At 40.4% G+C, this 15282-nt stretch overlaps 1 protein-coding gene across 6 annotated transcripts in view; it reads right to left on the bottom strand.

Annotated features, from left to right (window-relative positions):
* Positions 1-15282, bottom strand: part of LOC120515619 (carboxypeptidase Q-like) — a 522111-nt gene that overhangs the window by 18148 nt on the left and 488681 nt on the right. For all 6 annotated transcript variants that reach the window (XM_039736745.1, XM_039736750.1, XM_039736744.1 and 3 more), the window contains one exon: positions 7667-7868. In XM_039736745.1, the coding sequence (XP_039592679.1) occupies positions 7667-7868 (202 nt within the window). The remainder of the gene's footprint in view (positions 1-7666; positions 7869-15282) is intronic.

Here is a 15282-nt window from a genome sequence, read left to right as displayed (position 1 = left end):
TCGATTTTTTTCATTCTGTCGTGATACGTAAAACGGCAGGCATCCGGCGGATGAGCTTCTTTTCTGTTTGTGAGGTCTCAAACACCCGTGTTAATTATTCCTTGTCATTGCATTATATGCTTTGTCCTTCAGGATGAGAATTCATTGAAATGTTACGTGTTCTGCATGCAGAGCCCACCTTACGACTAAAGACAAAATCAAACTAGTTATGTGATTGGTCCTTCGTGGTTTCGTGTCTCTGACTGCCTCCGACTTGCTAGGATTATGTAAATGAAGGCTACAATTAAAAATCACTGAAAAGGACGCATAATGTGCTGTCAAAATCAAGAAACACTAACTGAACTTGTTCACTGGTCAAATGCGCATTTTGGACAAGGGAGCTCCTGCACTGCAATGTGGGTAATTAGTTATTAGTTAAAGGTAAAGGACTCCATCGGTGGACCTGCAGTATAATTTTATCTCAGGAAAGCACAGTGAGGCAATGATTTACACTTCTGCCCCACAGCTCGTGGGCTGATGCTTCCCTAGTCATCAGGAACACTTAAAGGACCATCGCACCATTATAATCCACTCAAAACTAGTTTCGTGTCGCCTTCCCCTTTAACTTCAACACCTTTCGCTAAGATTCCCAAACAATACTACAAAGCGTATTGAGCAGATTTTGTTAATTTTTAACACTTTATTGTACGCAGTTCACAATTTGCCTGCTGCTCAGCACTCATCCTCCGCCCTTCACAACAACCTGTGGCCATGCAGCAACAATAAAACCAGGTCCCCTTCCTTTACACTTAACGCGGTCACAGTCCCTGATGTCCCGAGGCAGCGATACTAACTGCCAAGTCACACACCCGACGCGACGTGACAACTGACTGAACGCGTAAAGCTGCAGAGAGACACAGACTCCACATCTACTACCCGTTTCATGAAACGCCACCTGCCGCCATTCCCCACCTGATCATTCTTGCGCGTTGATCCCGACAGCAGGAACTGCTGAGGTTTCTCTTTCAGTGTTTCATTTGCTTCTTAATTACTTTATGCCAGCATTTTTTTCATTTGCTAGCAACTGGTTTCTGATTAATGAAGCATTCCCAATGGCTGTTACAATTAAATTATACAGTAATGATGGTTTATTTGGGAGTCCTTTATTTACTAATTAATGACTTAATATATCAGATCCTGAAATATACAAAAACAATTTACCCAATCCTACAAAAATACACTGTACGTTATGAGAGTGACTTAGAATATTATTTATATACAAAAATAACTCGTAAAAGCTAGCATGGATTTGAGAGAGGACGATCCTGTCAGCTGAATCTGTTATACTTATTTGAACAGGCGACTGGAGCAGCGGAAAGAGCAAAAAGCTGAAGTCAGAATTTATTTAGAGGTGTAAAAGGTGTTTGATACATTGGCACCCTGAAGATTAATTTTAAAAATAAGTCCCAATGCCAACAAACATAACTTAAAAAACTGGACTTCAAATGTGTTAATTAGCCAAAGAGTACAAATAACATTAGAAGAAGGTGAGGTTGTCAGTGAATCCACACCACCTGCACTTCAGAACAGGTCATCCACCTGAAGCTACACATGTTCAGGCCTGGGTCAGTACCTGAATGGGAGACCATCTAGGAAAAGCTGGGGTATCGGCTGGAAGAGGTGATGGAGAGGCCAGCAGGGGGCTCTTACCCTGTGATCTGTGTCTGGATCCCAATGCCTCAGTGCAATGACGGCGGCAGTGTGCTTTAAAAATGGCGCCGTCCTTTGAATGAGACATAAAACAATGGACCTGACTCACTGTGGTCATAAAAGACGCCTGGACATTTGTCAAAATAGTGATGTCCTGGCTAAATTGCCCACCATGGGCCTGGTCATTCTGCCTCTCTTAATCACTCCCTGTTCCTTATTGGCTAACTATCTCTCTCTCTCTCACCACTTAAAAACAAATGTGTGGTGAGTGTACTGGCACATAAATGGCTGCCTGTCTTTCAATTTTTCGGGTCAGTTTATAATATAACTAGCAAAATACCGGCACTTCGCAGGGGAGAAGTAGTATGTTAAAGAAGTTATGAAAAAGAAAAGGAAACATTTTAAAAATAATGTAACATGATTGTCAATGTAATTGTTTTGTCACTGTTATGAGTGTTGCTGTCATATATATATATATATATATATACACACACACATATAAACATATATACATATACATATATACATATATACATATCAACCTATACACATATCTACATATACACATATCTATATATATATATACATAAACATATCTATATATATATATATATATACACATATATATACAACAACAACAACATTTATTTATATAGCACATTTTCATACAAACAGTAGCTCAAAGTGCTTTACATATTAAAGAATAGAAAATGAAAGACATAATTATAAAAAATAAATCAACATTAACATCGAATAAGAGTAAGATTCAATGGCCAGGGGACAGAAAAAACAAAAACTCCAGACGGCTGGAGAAAAATAAAATCTGTAGGGATTCCAGACCATGATACCGCCCAGTCCCTCTGGGCATTCTACCTAACATAAATGAAACAGTCCTCTTTGGATTTAGGGTTCTGTATACACATACATATACACACATGCAAACACACATATAGATAAATATACATATATATACACACATACACATATATATATACACACACACACACATATAAACATATATACATATACATATACACATATCTATATATATATATACATATACACATATATATATATATATATATATATATATATATACACATACATACACATATATATGGAGGAGTTCAAGTATCTCGGGGTCTTGTTCACGAGTGAGGGAAGAATGGAGCGTGAGATCGACAGGCGGATCGGTGCGGCATCCACAGTGATGCGGGCTCTGCATCGGTCTGTTGTGGTGAAAAAAGAGCTGAGCCGTAAGGCAAAGCTCTCAATTTACCTGTTGATCTACGCTCCTACCCTCACCTATGGTCATGAGCTATGGGTAGTGACCGAAAGAACGAGATCGCGAATACAAGCGGCCGAAATGAGTTTCCTCCGCGGGGTGTCTGGGCTTTCCCTTAAAGATAGGGTGAGAAGCTCAGTCATCCAAAAGGGGCTCAGAGTAGAGCCACTGCTGCTCCGCATCGAGAGGAGTCAGATGAGGTGGCTCGGGCATCTGATCAGGATGCCTCCTGGACGCCTCCCTGGTGAGGTGTTCCGGGCACGTCCAACCGGGAGGAGGCCCCGGGGAAGTCCCAGGACACGCTGGAGGGACTATGTCTCCCGGCTGGCCTGGGAACACCCTGGGATTCTCCCGGAAGAGCTGGAAGAAGTGGCCAGGGAGAGGGAAGTCTGGGCATCTCTTCTTAAGTTGCTACCCCCATGACCCGACCCCAGATAAGCGGAAGAGGATGGACGGATGGATGGATGGATGCGCGAGCTCACTCTTGAGAATGCAACGTATAGTTGTCCAGGAGAAAAGCAATCCTGCCTGAAATCAATGGCAACCTTTTGTAGGGTCTGTCCCTGAGACTTATTACTTGTCATCGTGAAGCAGAGCCTTACTGGAAATTGTAGGCATCTGAAATGAAATGGGAGATCAGAAGGTGTAACGGGGATGCAAGGAATACATTGAGTGTGGAGAAACTCTAAAGACAGCGTGTGTATTAACTTGTGGATTTTTCTGTGAGTATTTGGTGGCAGCGTGACGAAGTTGCTTCCGCAAGATCGCGTTAGCTGTGGAGCTCAGCTCGCTTCATATTCTTTTCCCACCTTGTCAATTGTGTAATGCATTTTTTGAACAGGTTTGATGCATGGAAGTGATCACTCGTACTGCGTTCAGTCAGTTCACGTGAGCTGCTCTCTTGTGTGATGTTGCGATGTCCACGGCTTTATTTAATGTTAGCTAAGACCCGACACTTAAAAGTTTCTCGCTACAGCAATTTTAACTCCGTTACAAAGTGATCCAAAGTCTCGTTTATACCTCGTGTCTTCTCATTAAACTTGTATCTCGCGAATAAAGTATTCGACGAAGGCATGACAAATGGCAGCGGGAGCGTGTCTATAAACTTAATTTAAACTTACGGTTTACACCGTGCTTTGTTTTCGCAGTAGCTGCACTTATGAACAAGCTTGTATGCCTTTTTCTTCAGTGCTCTTTGGGAGCTCTTCCTTCTTTTCTACGTACTGCGTTCACAGTCAGTTCACGTGATTACGTGGAAGTCGTGATACTGTAACACGCAGCTCCACCCCCCAAGGCCATCGAGCTAAAGTCCATTACAGTATATGGAGAAAAATAGGTTCCAGTTATGACCATTACGCGTAGAATTTCGAAATGAAACCTGCTTAACTTTTGTAAGTAAGCTGTAAGGAATGAGCCTGCCAAATTTCAGCCTTCTACCTACACGGGAAGTTGGAGAATTAGTGACGTTGAAAAGTTCAATATGGTGGCCGACAGTGGCATCATACCACCGAAATAAGTATGTACATTGGTTTTGGTTAACGCATGGAAGCCACCTACCAAATTTCGTGAAGATGGGGCAGCCTTCTACCTACACGGGAAGTTGGAAAATTAGTGACGTTGGAAAGTTCAAAGGGAAGCCGCCTACCAAATTTCATGAAGATGGGGCCATAAATAAAAAAAGTTCAACATGGTGGACATTGTCGACCGTTATCGACCGTTATGACCGTTACGACCGTTACGTGTTGAATTTCGAAATGAAACCTGCCCAACTTTTGTCAGTAAGCTGTAAGGAATGAGCCTGCGAAATTTCAGCCTTCTACCTACACGGGAAGTTGGAGAATTAGTGATGAGTGAGTGAGTCAGTGAGTGAGTGAGGGCTTTGCCTTTTATTAGTATAGATATAATATCCATCCATCCATCCATTATCCAACCCGCTATATCCTAACTACCAGGTCACGGGGTCTGCTGGAGCCAATCCCAGCCAACTCAGTGCGCAAGGCAGGAAACAAACCCAGGCAGGGCACCAGCCCACCACAGATAATATAATATAATATAATATAATATAATATAATATAATATAATATAATATAATATAATATCTACGGTGGGCTGGCACCCTGCCCAGGGTTTGTTCCTGCCTTGCACACTGAGTTGGCTGGGATTGGCTCCAGCAGACCCCTGTCACTCTGTGTTAGGATATAGCAGGCTGGATAATGGATGGATGGATAATATAACATAATATGATATCTCTCTATTATATAAAAAATCTTGGGTCGAGACGTGACCTTCTCGGAAAGACAGTTTGATGTCCCACGTGTCTAGACTTTACAAGGTTTGGAAGCAAGTCCCATGAGACGGTGACTTTTGCATGTCACGCCCTACTTACAAACAATTTAAAACAAGATCACAGACATCTAACCTCTCAGTTGTTGGAATGATGTTGGCAAACACACTTCATGTGCTGTTAGCTCTTAAAAATTTTATACGTTCTAGATGGCACGTCGACAACTAAGGCGAAGAAGGAAGAGCAGTGCGTCGAAAAGAGACCCAAAAGCATTGGAGAGAAAAGAAGGCAAAAAAGAATGCAAAAAAGAGCAATAATAATCTATGTGCAAATTCAGAAAATAAGGAAAGCAATAATCAGCCCGGACAAGTGGAATTGAAAACCTCATAGGCCAAATTGGGGTCAGAAATAAAAGACTTCATAAAGACATTTAAAAACGTTGGCGTGATACACATGCGGAGCACAAGCAGGAGACGAGATGTGATTTTCTTGGAAAGACACTTATACAACCTGTGAGAAAGAGATTTAACCATGCCTAGGGCTGGAAATAAAGGACAAAGAGTAGATGACATCGTAAAGAGTAGATGACGTCGTAAAGAATTCAAAAACGGTGGCGTGGTACACATGCAGAGCAGGTTAGAGATAATGAAAATACTAAAATTTGAAAGTCTCAAAAAAAGGATAGTAAAGATCGCATTAGCGCAAACAAACGGAAATTATTACTCGGTGAAATAACAGAACAGCGAAAAGAGATTGAATATATTGTTCGGATTAAACTTTAAGTTGAAGACTTGTAGATCGTCTAATTCATGTTGCCAGCGAGCATTAAAAGATTCCAAAAACGTTGTTGCGGTATGAAGTCCTATGAGATGGAGACTTTTAACATGAGATTCTTTCAAGTCACGCCCTACTTACCACGGTCATCTAACCTCAGTCGTGTGAATGCTTTTGTCAGACACACTTCCTGTGCTCTCAGCTCTTATAAATTTTATCAGGACAGTAATTTGATACGTTCTAGATGACACTTTAACGACAAAGCGAAGAAGAAAGAGCAGGGACAAACACTCGAGAATGTCATTTTATTTATTAGAGAGAAAGAAACGATATTCACTCACAGGCAGTTATACGTTGCTTTGTCACGATGCAAGTCCAAACACGGAATCAAAATTCAATGGGATCTTGAAGAAAAATTCATTCCAAATATTGTTTTTACTAAAGTTTAAAAGTAAAAGTGAAAATAATGCATATGTAACAATTCCCATGAAAATAATAATTTCTTTAAATTGTAAATCCGGTAAACCAAACCCAGGGGTGAGCAAGCGAAGAGAGCAGGGGGCAGAGCCCCCTAGTCTTATAATATAGAGCACTGCTTTGCAGTTTGCTGTAGAATAACAGAGCCACAGACTTGCATGTCACTTAATGTGTGCCTTGACCCAGTAGTTTAACAAGGGTTAGGGTCTCCTGTTTTATTCTTCTGTCCTTCCTTTTGATTATTTATTCCAAATAAATATTTTAGTTTAACTTGAATTTTGCAGACTGTTTGGTCCTAATGACACCTGACAGAGTCTTCTTGCACCTCACTTGCCTTTCGGCATGCCAGGTATCACTTCTATATCTCTGTGCTGTTTCATTCAGTGTATTCACAGATGAATGTAACTAACTTTTGCTCTTTTCAAATTAATTGCTACACAATATGAAGAACAAGGTGGTACTGTGGAGTAGAAGTCAGTTTTTCTGTGCTTTTGTGACTTTTGAGAATTCTCTGGATTTGTGATTTGGAGCTTTGATTTCTTGGATTGCCTTGTGTTTTAGGATACACCATTTTGCTGTTGTGCTGTTTGGAATTTCAGTGTATCACAGAGCTTCTCTCATGGAAATAAACCCTGATTGTTTATATAAGATTTTTGTGTTTGCCTGTTTCTATTAGCCGGGTTTGGAGGTATATCCTCTTTTAGTGGACATTGTTAGTTCTTTTGCAGCTTTCTGAGATTTTTGTGCTTTAGATGTCCTAGTTCATAACACAGGCTGTCTTGGGGTGCACCTTCTCTGGGCAGGCTGTTCAGGATTCTGGCCTGCTTTGTGACTCAGTTTTGGAGGCCTCATAAAGTTGCCATTTTTGTGCACTGTGAATTACAACTATCCAAAGGATAAGAGCCTATCTGTGTGAGTGTACCTTATAATGGACTGGCATCCCACCCAGGGTTGGTTCCTACCTTGTGTTCTGTGATACTCGGATGAAGTCAGGCTAACTCTAGATTTGGAAACACAGAATAAGTTGTCTTTTCCACACTGCTTGAATTTGACTCTTTTTGTACATTTTCATTTGCAGATATGATTTTACTTATAATATTGAAACTTGTGTTCAAAATCACTAAAAAATATATAATTAAGTTGATTGATAGACATACCTGGCACACCTGCTTGAATCCAAAAGTTAATGTCAGTCCCCTCGCCGTTCTGAAAAAGATTGGTGGCATTGATAGATTTCAGCAGACTCATGACTTGCTCCATGATTTTACGGGCTTCACTGCTCCCAGTAAACCCAATGCCCAAAGGAGTAAAAGTACCGCTGTCAGACTCCATTACCAGGTCAAAGTCTGAGATGTTCACCTAAAATGTTAACAGTCAAATAAAGAAAGGAGACAGCATTAGAAACGATGAGTAGCTTTCAATGTAAATCAACAAAGCTCACTTCTCAGCAAAAGGGAAAGAAATATTTTAATGGCAGAGGGGCCATCACTTCCTGTTAGGTGCAGCGTAAAAATGTGACAGTTTAATTATTTTAACTGTTTAAGGTTATTTCAAAGGAAAGTGACTTCTCAGATGAATAAACAAACAGATGTTAAGTGGAGCTGATAGATAGATAGATAGATAGATAGATAGATAGATAGATAGATAGATAGATAGATAGATAGATAGATAGATTGAGATATCTGTCAGAATTACAAAATATCTATCTATCTATTCTTATTTATACAGTGCCTTTCACTATCTATCTATCTATATATTCTTATTTATATAGTGTCTTTCACTATCTATCTATCGATATAGTGCCTTTCACTATCTATCTATATTTTCTTATTTATATAGTGCCTTTCACTATCTATCTATATATTCTTATTTATATAGTGCCTTTCACTATCTATCTATCTATATAGTGCCTTTCACTATCTATCTATCTATATAGTGCTTTTCACTATCTATCTATCCTTATTTATATCATGCCTTTCACTATCTATCTATTCTTATTTATAAAGTGCCTTACACTATCTATATTTCTATATATCCTTATTTATATAGTGCCTTTCACTATCTATCTATCCTAGCTGGTGCCTGTGAAGTATCCCATAAAATCCGTCTTCAGTATTGGAGAGAGACACACATAAGATGGCTCCTCTAATTAAAAGAAAGGCTCTCTGGTCCATCCCTGCATTTAAAAAGGAAGTTGAGTCTCGCCTTTACAGAACACAAGGTTATCCATTTCACTGATCACAATAGAAGCTATCCATCCTAGGATATGAACGTGATGTTCTTCGAAGTGATTTGTGAGATGGTGATCTGAAAAATGCCAGAAAGTTACAAAGTGACATCCAGATGTGTGCTGACGTGACACCTGATCCTGACAGCCATCCTCGGGCATGAAAGTGACTGTATAAGCGATTGAGTTTCCAGTCCCTGATCATATTATAACACAGTATTAAATACTGTGGAGTGGAGATCCATAAAGTTTCAGCCCCTGCAGAATCCCAGTATCACACCTGCTAGGGCCTCTGAGACCTGAATATGACTGTCAATGAGACAATTCAGAGATCCCCGGGGCAGGCCTATTTCCACAAATCGACATCATAAATCTCAGCTAACCACTGTCAGCAAATGGAAAATGGCTCGCTTCCCGACACGCCTCTGACCTTGCCGCCTGCTCGTTTTCAAATGATACGTGTAATGACTCTCTACCTAAATGAACATTTTTTTTCTCTCTCCTCAGAAAGTATGGAATCGATAGCTGGATATCCACCACTCTTTAAATGATTTATTTATATCAGTACTGGAGCAAGGATAGCAATCTCAAAGCCTATAATGATGTTAAGATTTTGTGTGCAGCTATGCCAGTCGAACCCGCTCAAATCCAAGTGTTAATTCCAACCTGTCATTTCCTTTAAGACCCTCTGAAATGCATTTAACTTTCAGCGAGCGATGAGTATGCGGCCCAGCAGCAGCCATATGAAGAAGGATGACTGCTCTTACCTGACTTGCTCTGCTATAGGAGACAAGGCGAGATAAATGCAGCAGTGTGTCACTGGAGGTCTCTGTGTGTGTGTGTATGAGACGGGGTGGAGGATGGTGGCAACCAAATGAAACGTTTAATTTCTAAATGATTACAAAGCATAAGATATACAAATAAAAATACTGAGCGCAGACTCACCCTGTTTTGTTTTGTCCCCGGCCCAGGGGTTTATGTTTTATGTCTCTTTTACTCATTTTGGATTCTTTTTATGTTGATTATGTGCGTGTTGTTTATTTTTGATTTCATCTCTGGATATAAGCTGCCTTTGTTATGTTGCATTGTGTTTTGTGGGTGGTCCCCCAAGAGGTCAATCCCGACCAGGAACTGCCCTCAGCCCCATAAATCTAGAGGGTTCATTTTGAATGGGAATGCGACGTATGGCTGAGTTCTAATGTTTTGCTGAGATTTGTGATGTGGAGCTTTGATTTCTTGGATTGCCTTTTGTTTTTGGCAACTCCATTTTGCAGTTGTACTCTTTTGCAACTTCACGGTATCACAGAACATCTCTTATAGAAATAACATTTCTGTGTTTGCACATTTGTATCAGCTGGGTTTGGAGGTATATCCTCCTTCAGTGGACATTATTAGAAGTTCTTTTGTAGTTTTTGAGATTTGTGTGCTTTGGAACTCCAGGTTCATAACACAGGCTGTCTTGGGGTGCATCTTATCTGGGCAGGCTGGTTAGGATTCTGGCCTGCTCTTTTTTGTCTCAGTTTTAGAGGCCTCATACCATTGCCATTTTTGTGCATTCTGAAATACAACAATCCATTTTAGTAAAAGAATAAGTGCCCATGCACGTGTCTGTCTGGTTGTTATGTCTCTGTCATTTCATATCATGGCACATCACAAACATCTGTAGTAAAAAAATGAGTTATTTGATCATTCCAACAGGTGAGGCATCACAAACAATAGACTGTTTGTATAAATCCCATACCCAATGCCATATAACAGAGACGTTGGCATTGCGTTTCACATTTCAATAGATGGTACATCACAAACATTTGTAGTAATACATTTTATTACTATAAATGTTTGTGTTGCGCCACCTGTTAAAATTATAAATGCAATGAATTTTACTACTACAAAATACATTCCACCGGAAATGTTTTGCTGATTTGCACATTGATTAATTGGATTTTTAATTGAAATTGATGACCTCACCTGCGTACAGAGCATGGTCAGTCCAAAAACAACCAAAAACAATGTGATTGTTTCTTCACAGCTTCTCATAATCCCCAGAATTCACTCTCTGTGACTTCTGTTTGTTTTCCAAAATTAAAATTAAGACTGAAGGGAAGAAGATTCTCTACTGCGGAAGATGTTCAGAAAAAAATAAAAAAAAATCACAGGGGGCTCTAGACACGGTAACAAATGGAAGAAGAGTAGAGGAGATGTTTCCAGGGATGGGAGAAGCACTGGGGCAAGTGTGTGCAGTAGCATCTCAAGGAGGGGATTCTGAAGGTGACTAAAAGGAAATTTCTGTAAGTATTTCCTTGAATATATGATGAAGTTTATTTTTCACAGTAAACCTTGTAAATGTGACCTCCTATCTTTCAAGCAAGAAATGGTGAAAACTCCATCACTTGTCACACAGAAACGTGTGACAGATAGGGGGCACCAAAGAGCCGCAAACCCTGGAAACAACTGATACACAGACTGTCATGGGTTCAAAACAGAGGCTTTTATTATACAACTAGCTGTGTAAGTCTGTGCTGTAAAAAGCCTGGGGTCCTACAAACTATTGAAATCATCAGAAAATAAATTGAAATGTAGAGATGTCAGGTAATTAAAAGGAACCACTCTGGGCATCTCTCTCCTAGGAGGATTCATTTTGCCAATGTGCTCACATTGCTTGTGTATTAGCTGCAGGAGGAAAAGTACAAGGGATACTGTTCTGCCGATTTAGCAGCTAAGCGACTTTGTGTTTCTTCTGAGGTTTCGTTTTGCTGACATGCTGACCTCGCTTGTGTTATTAGCGGCTAAGCGTGGTTCTGTTTCCTTGAAGGTGGGACCCTTACCCTGACTCCATCTCTCACTTCCGGGCCGGACAGACAGACACACACACTTCCACGCATAGACTTTTATGTATAAGATATCTCACAAAAGGTTTCTCCCAGGTCACACAAGCTCAAGTAGGAACAGTGCGCTTCCTTTCCTCCTTCCTTCTCTTCTTTCTCTCTACTCCAACTACTTCTTTCTAGTGAGCGTTACGTCCCCGCCAATGTCTGACTCAATGGAGGCTGAACAACATCCTTTACATCCAGGAGTACTTCCGTTGCCAAAATGAATTCCTGCAGCACCCCCTGGTGGCACCCATGGGACCCAACAGGGCTGACTCTTGGCACTGCAACTCCCATCATGCCCTGCAGGGTTCTACCTGGTTACTGCGGTCCTGGAATGCTGACATCTAGCAGATGGGGGATAGAAATATACAAAGTTAGGAGCTTTCCCCCATGGCTCCCTTATCTTGTCCTCTAGTTTGGCTAAGGCTCTCATACTCATCCCAGCTGAGTTGACAGATAACCTTACTTGGCATTTACAAGGTCAGTCAAAGGAGTGTGGCATGGAAAAGTGACGTGACCCTCACACAACCATCTATGTTTGAAGATGTAAGGTCAAAAACAATTGGGAGTGCGCTCCCCTCAACTGTCTCGTATACTGCGATAGAGGAAAAGGTCATCAGAATGACTTCCAGTTACGCAATACAGTATTTCTCAAATTTCTTTGTTTCTCATCCAACTAATTGATAATATCGATACACAATCATTTATCCATATTTATAATCAAATCACACTCATGGAGGTCGAAAACAGTGGTGGAATTTGTTCATGATTACATATTCATTACCTCGATTACGTGCAAAGTAAAAAGATTTACAGTCACCTAAAAACAAAGAAAGAGTGTTAATATTATATAATATTTGTTGTAATAAATTGCTATAGGTAAAACTGCGTTTAGCTACATTAAATTATGTTAATGATGGCGGAAATAAAAAAAAAAAAATTATAAAATTAAATGTATTAGCAGGAACACGATGGGGACGTAGCAGCTTATTGTTCTCATTACATCTTTATATTTACACAGCATCTTCATTGATTACATGTTATTATTACATTTATATTTCCACTAGTTGTGCAAGTCCGTGCTGTAAAAAGCCCAGGGTCCTAGAAATTATTGAAATTCTCAGAAAATAAAATTGAAATGTAGAGATGTCAGGTAATTAAAAGGAACTTCTCTTTGTATCTCTCTCCTAGGAGGTTTTGTTTTGTCGATGTGCTCGCCTCGCTTCTGTATTGGCAGCTAAGCGAGTGACTCTTTCGTTGGAGGTTCTGTCTTCCCGATGTGCTCGCCTCGCTTCTGTATTAGCAGCTAAGTGAGTGACTCTTTCGTTGGAAGTTCTGTCTTGCCGATGTGCTCGCCTCGCTTCTGTATTAGCAGCTAAGCCAGCGACTCTTTCGTTGGAGGTTCTGTCTTGCCGATGTGCTCACCTCGCTTCTGTATTAGCGGCTAAGCCAGCGACTCTTTCGTTGGAGGTTCTGTCTTGCCGATGTGCTCGCCTCGCTTCTGTATTAGCGGCTAAGCCAGTGACTCTTTCGTTGGAGGTTCTGTCTTGCCGATGTGCTCGCCTCGCTTCTGTATTAGCGGCTAAGCCAGTGACTTTTTCGTTGGAGGTTCTGTCTTGCCGATGTGCTCGCCTCGCTTCTGTATTAGCAGCTAAACGAGTGACTCTTTCTTCAGCGCTTTCATCTTGCTGATGTGCTCGCCTCACTTCTGTATTGGCAGCTAAGCCAGCGACTCTTTTGTTGGAGGTTCCGTTTTGCCGACATGCTGGCTTCACTTGTGTATCCTCTCAGGTGGAGTCCTTACAGACACACACGCACTTCCACGTGTAGACATTTATATATAAGACTAACTGTGTAAGCCTGTGCTGTAAAAGGCCCGGGGCCCTGGAAACTATTGAAATCATTACAAATAAAATTGAAATGTAGAGATGTCAGGTAATTGAAAGGAACTACTCTTTCCTTGTAGGTTTTGTTTTGCCGATGTGCTTGCATCATTTGTGCATTAGCGGCTAAGCAACTGTCTTTCTTCAGAGGTTTCGTTTTGCCGATGTGCTCGCCTCGCTTGTGTATCCTTTGAGAAGGAGCCAGACAGACAGACACACTTCCATGCGTAGACTTTTATATATAAGATGATACAAAAATTTGGATGTTTGCCTAAATAAAATGCTATTTCCGGTTGAGTAATTTTTCTCAAATTTCATATTTGTTTGCTTTTTATCATTATAAATATCTATACAAAATTGGAATCACCTATGTGTAATCATAACCATAGTTTACTTGAAAATTCGCAATAGTATTCAGTTAAAGTACCACTTCTGGTTGCTGGAAGTGGCCCAAAAGTTGATAAGATTCCTTATTTTTGATGTAAAGCAGGTGTACAAAATCTCACTGACCGACGGGAAAGCGTTTTCGAGTTATCATATTTACACACAGGCAGACACCATTTCAAAAAATGGTATTTTCGGACTCAGGAAGGTCTAAAACATCGAGATTCATCAAAATCTCGAGATCAAACATATTTTCATGATTCCTATACTTTCTCTATACGTGAAAGTAAAACGACAGTCAATGGCAACTCATTCTGCACATGGGAAGAGTACCGGCGGGCACAGCTCAGCTCCGACAGAATACAAAGCCCTCCTACATACTGTATAAAGTGAAGTAGACTGAAATATAAATCGTATAATTCTAAAGAGTGTAGTCACCACAGCACAGAAACAGAATCTTAACATGTCTCACTACAAATATTCATTTAGAGCATGATGGCCTTCTGATGCAGCAGCAAATCCCCATTAATGATCGCAGATTTTGTCCTCTTCTCAACCCCATGATGACAAAGCCATTCAGTTGACAGAATCATACTGCTCTAATTCCTTTTAATATACTGCACATAAATTATTGCCTGTTTGTCCTGAAAATGCCTATTAGCAAAATCTAGTGGGGAATTATTCTTAATCATCTAATAACTAGACATTGTTCTAATAAATCAAATGCTTGACTGGAATGCAATCTTTCAGGCTCTGATGCGGCATAATGAACCTTTTAAGTCAGAACCACCTGAGCTGCTGCCAAATGCTCATTTCTAATAAAGTACAGAATAAATATTGAATATAGTACAGCGTGTGCACTTCAGTGTTTACTTCAAAACGCTCTGCTCTCCTGATCAGAGGAAGGTACGGTAGGATCTGCGTTAGATGGCACCACTGGCTTTCTTGGAGGAGTTGACCGACTGACTGAGTCTTGCTGGGGATTTGTGGACCCCTTCACTAGCTGTGTTGTAGAGTTCATTTTAAAGGGAGAAACATGTTATTTTTTTTCACATCAGTCTTGTCAGGGGTCAATGTCCGAGCGGCATACCCGTCACAAACCCGTCCCCCTGACCTCTTATTAATTTGTAACTGAGATGGACATAGCGTCGAGTGAGAGACAATAAACAGTTTTGACAAGTCAAAGAACACAGTGCATATTTATTAAAACAGAAGCAAAATGATAAAGTGCAGTGCGGAAAATAATGAATAAGTCATGATATAGTTCATAAAAAAAGGCAGTGCAATTGTGGAAGTTGAAAACAGTCATTAAATACTTTAAAAATCCCTTTTTGAAACGCTTCAAAGCGGCAGGTTAGTCTCCTCGACAAAATAAGCACGGCTCATTCTCTGTCTCTCCTACTCACGCT

The sequence above is a fragment of the Polypterus senegalus genome, chromosome 15 (assembly GCF_016835505.1).
Source record: "Polypterus senegalus isolate Bchr_013 chromosome 15, ASM1683550v1, whole genome shotgun sequence".
NCBI classification, from domain to species: Eukaryota; Metazoa; Chordata; class Cladistia; order Polypteriformes; family Polypteridae; genus Polypterus; species Polypterus senegalus.
Note: the sequence above shows the minus strand (reverse complement) of the source record. Positions and strands in the feature narration are given on the sequence as shown.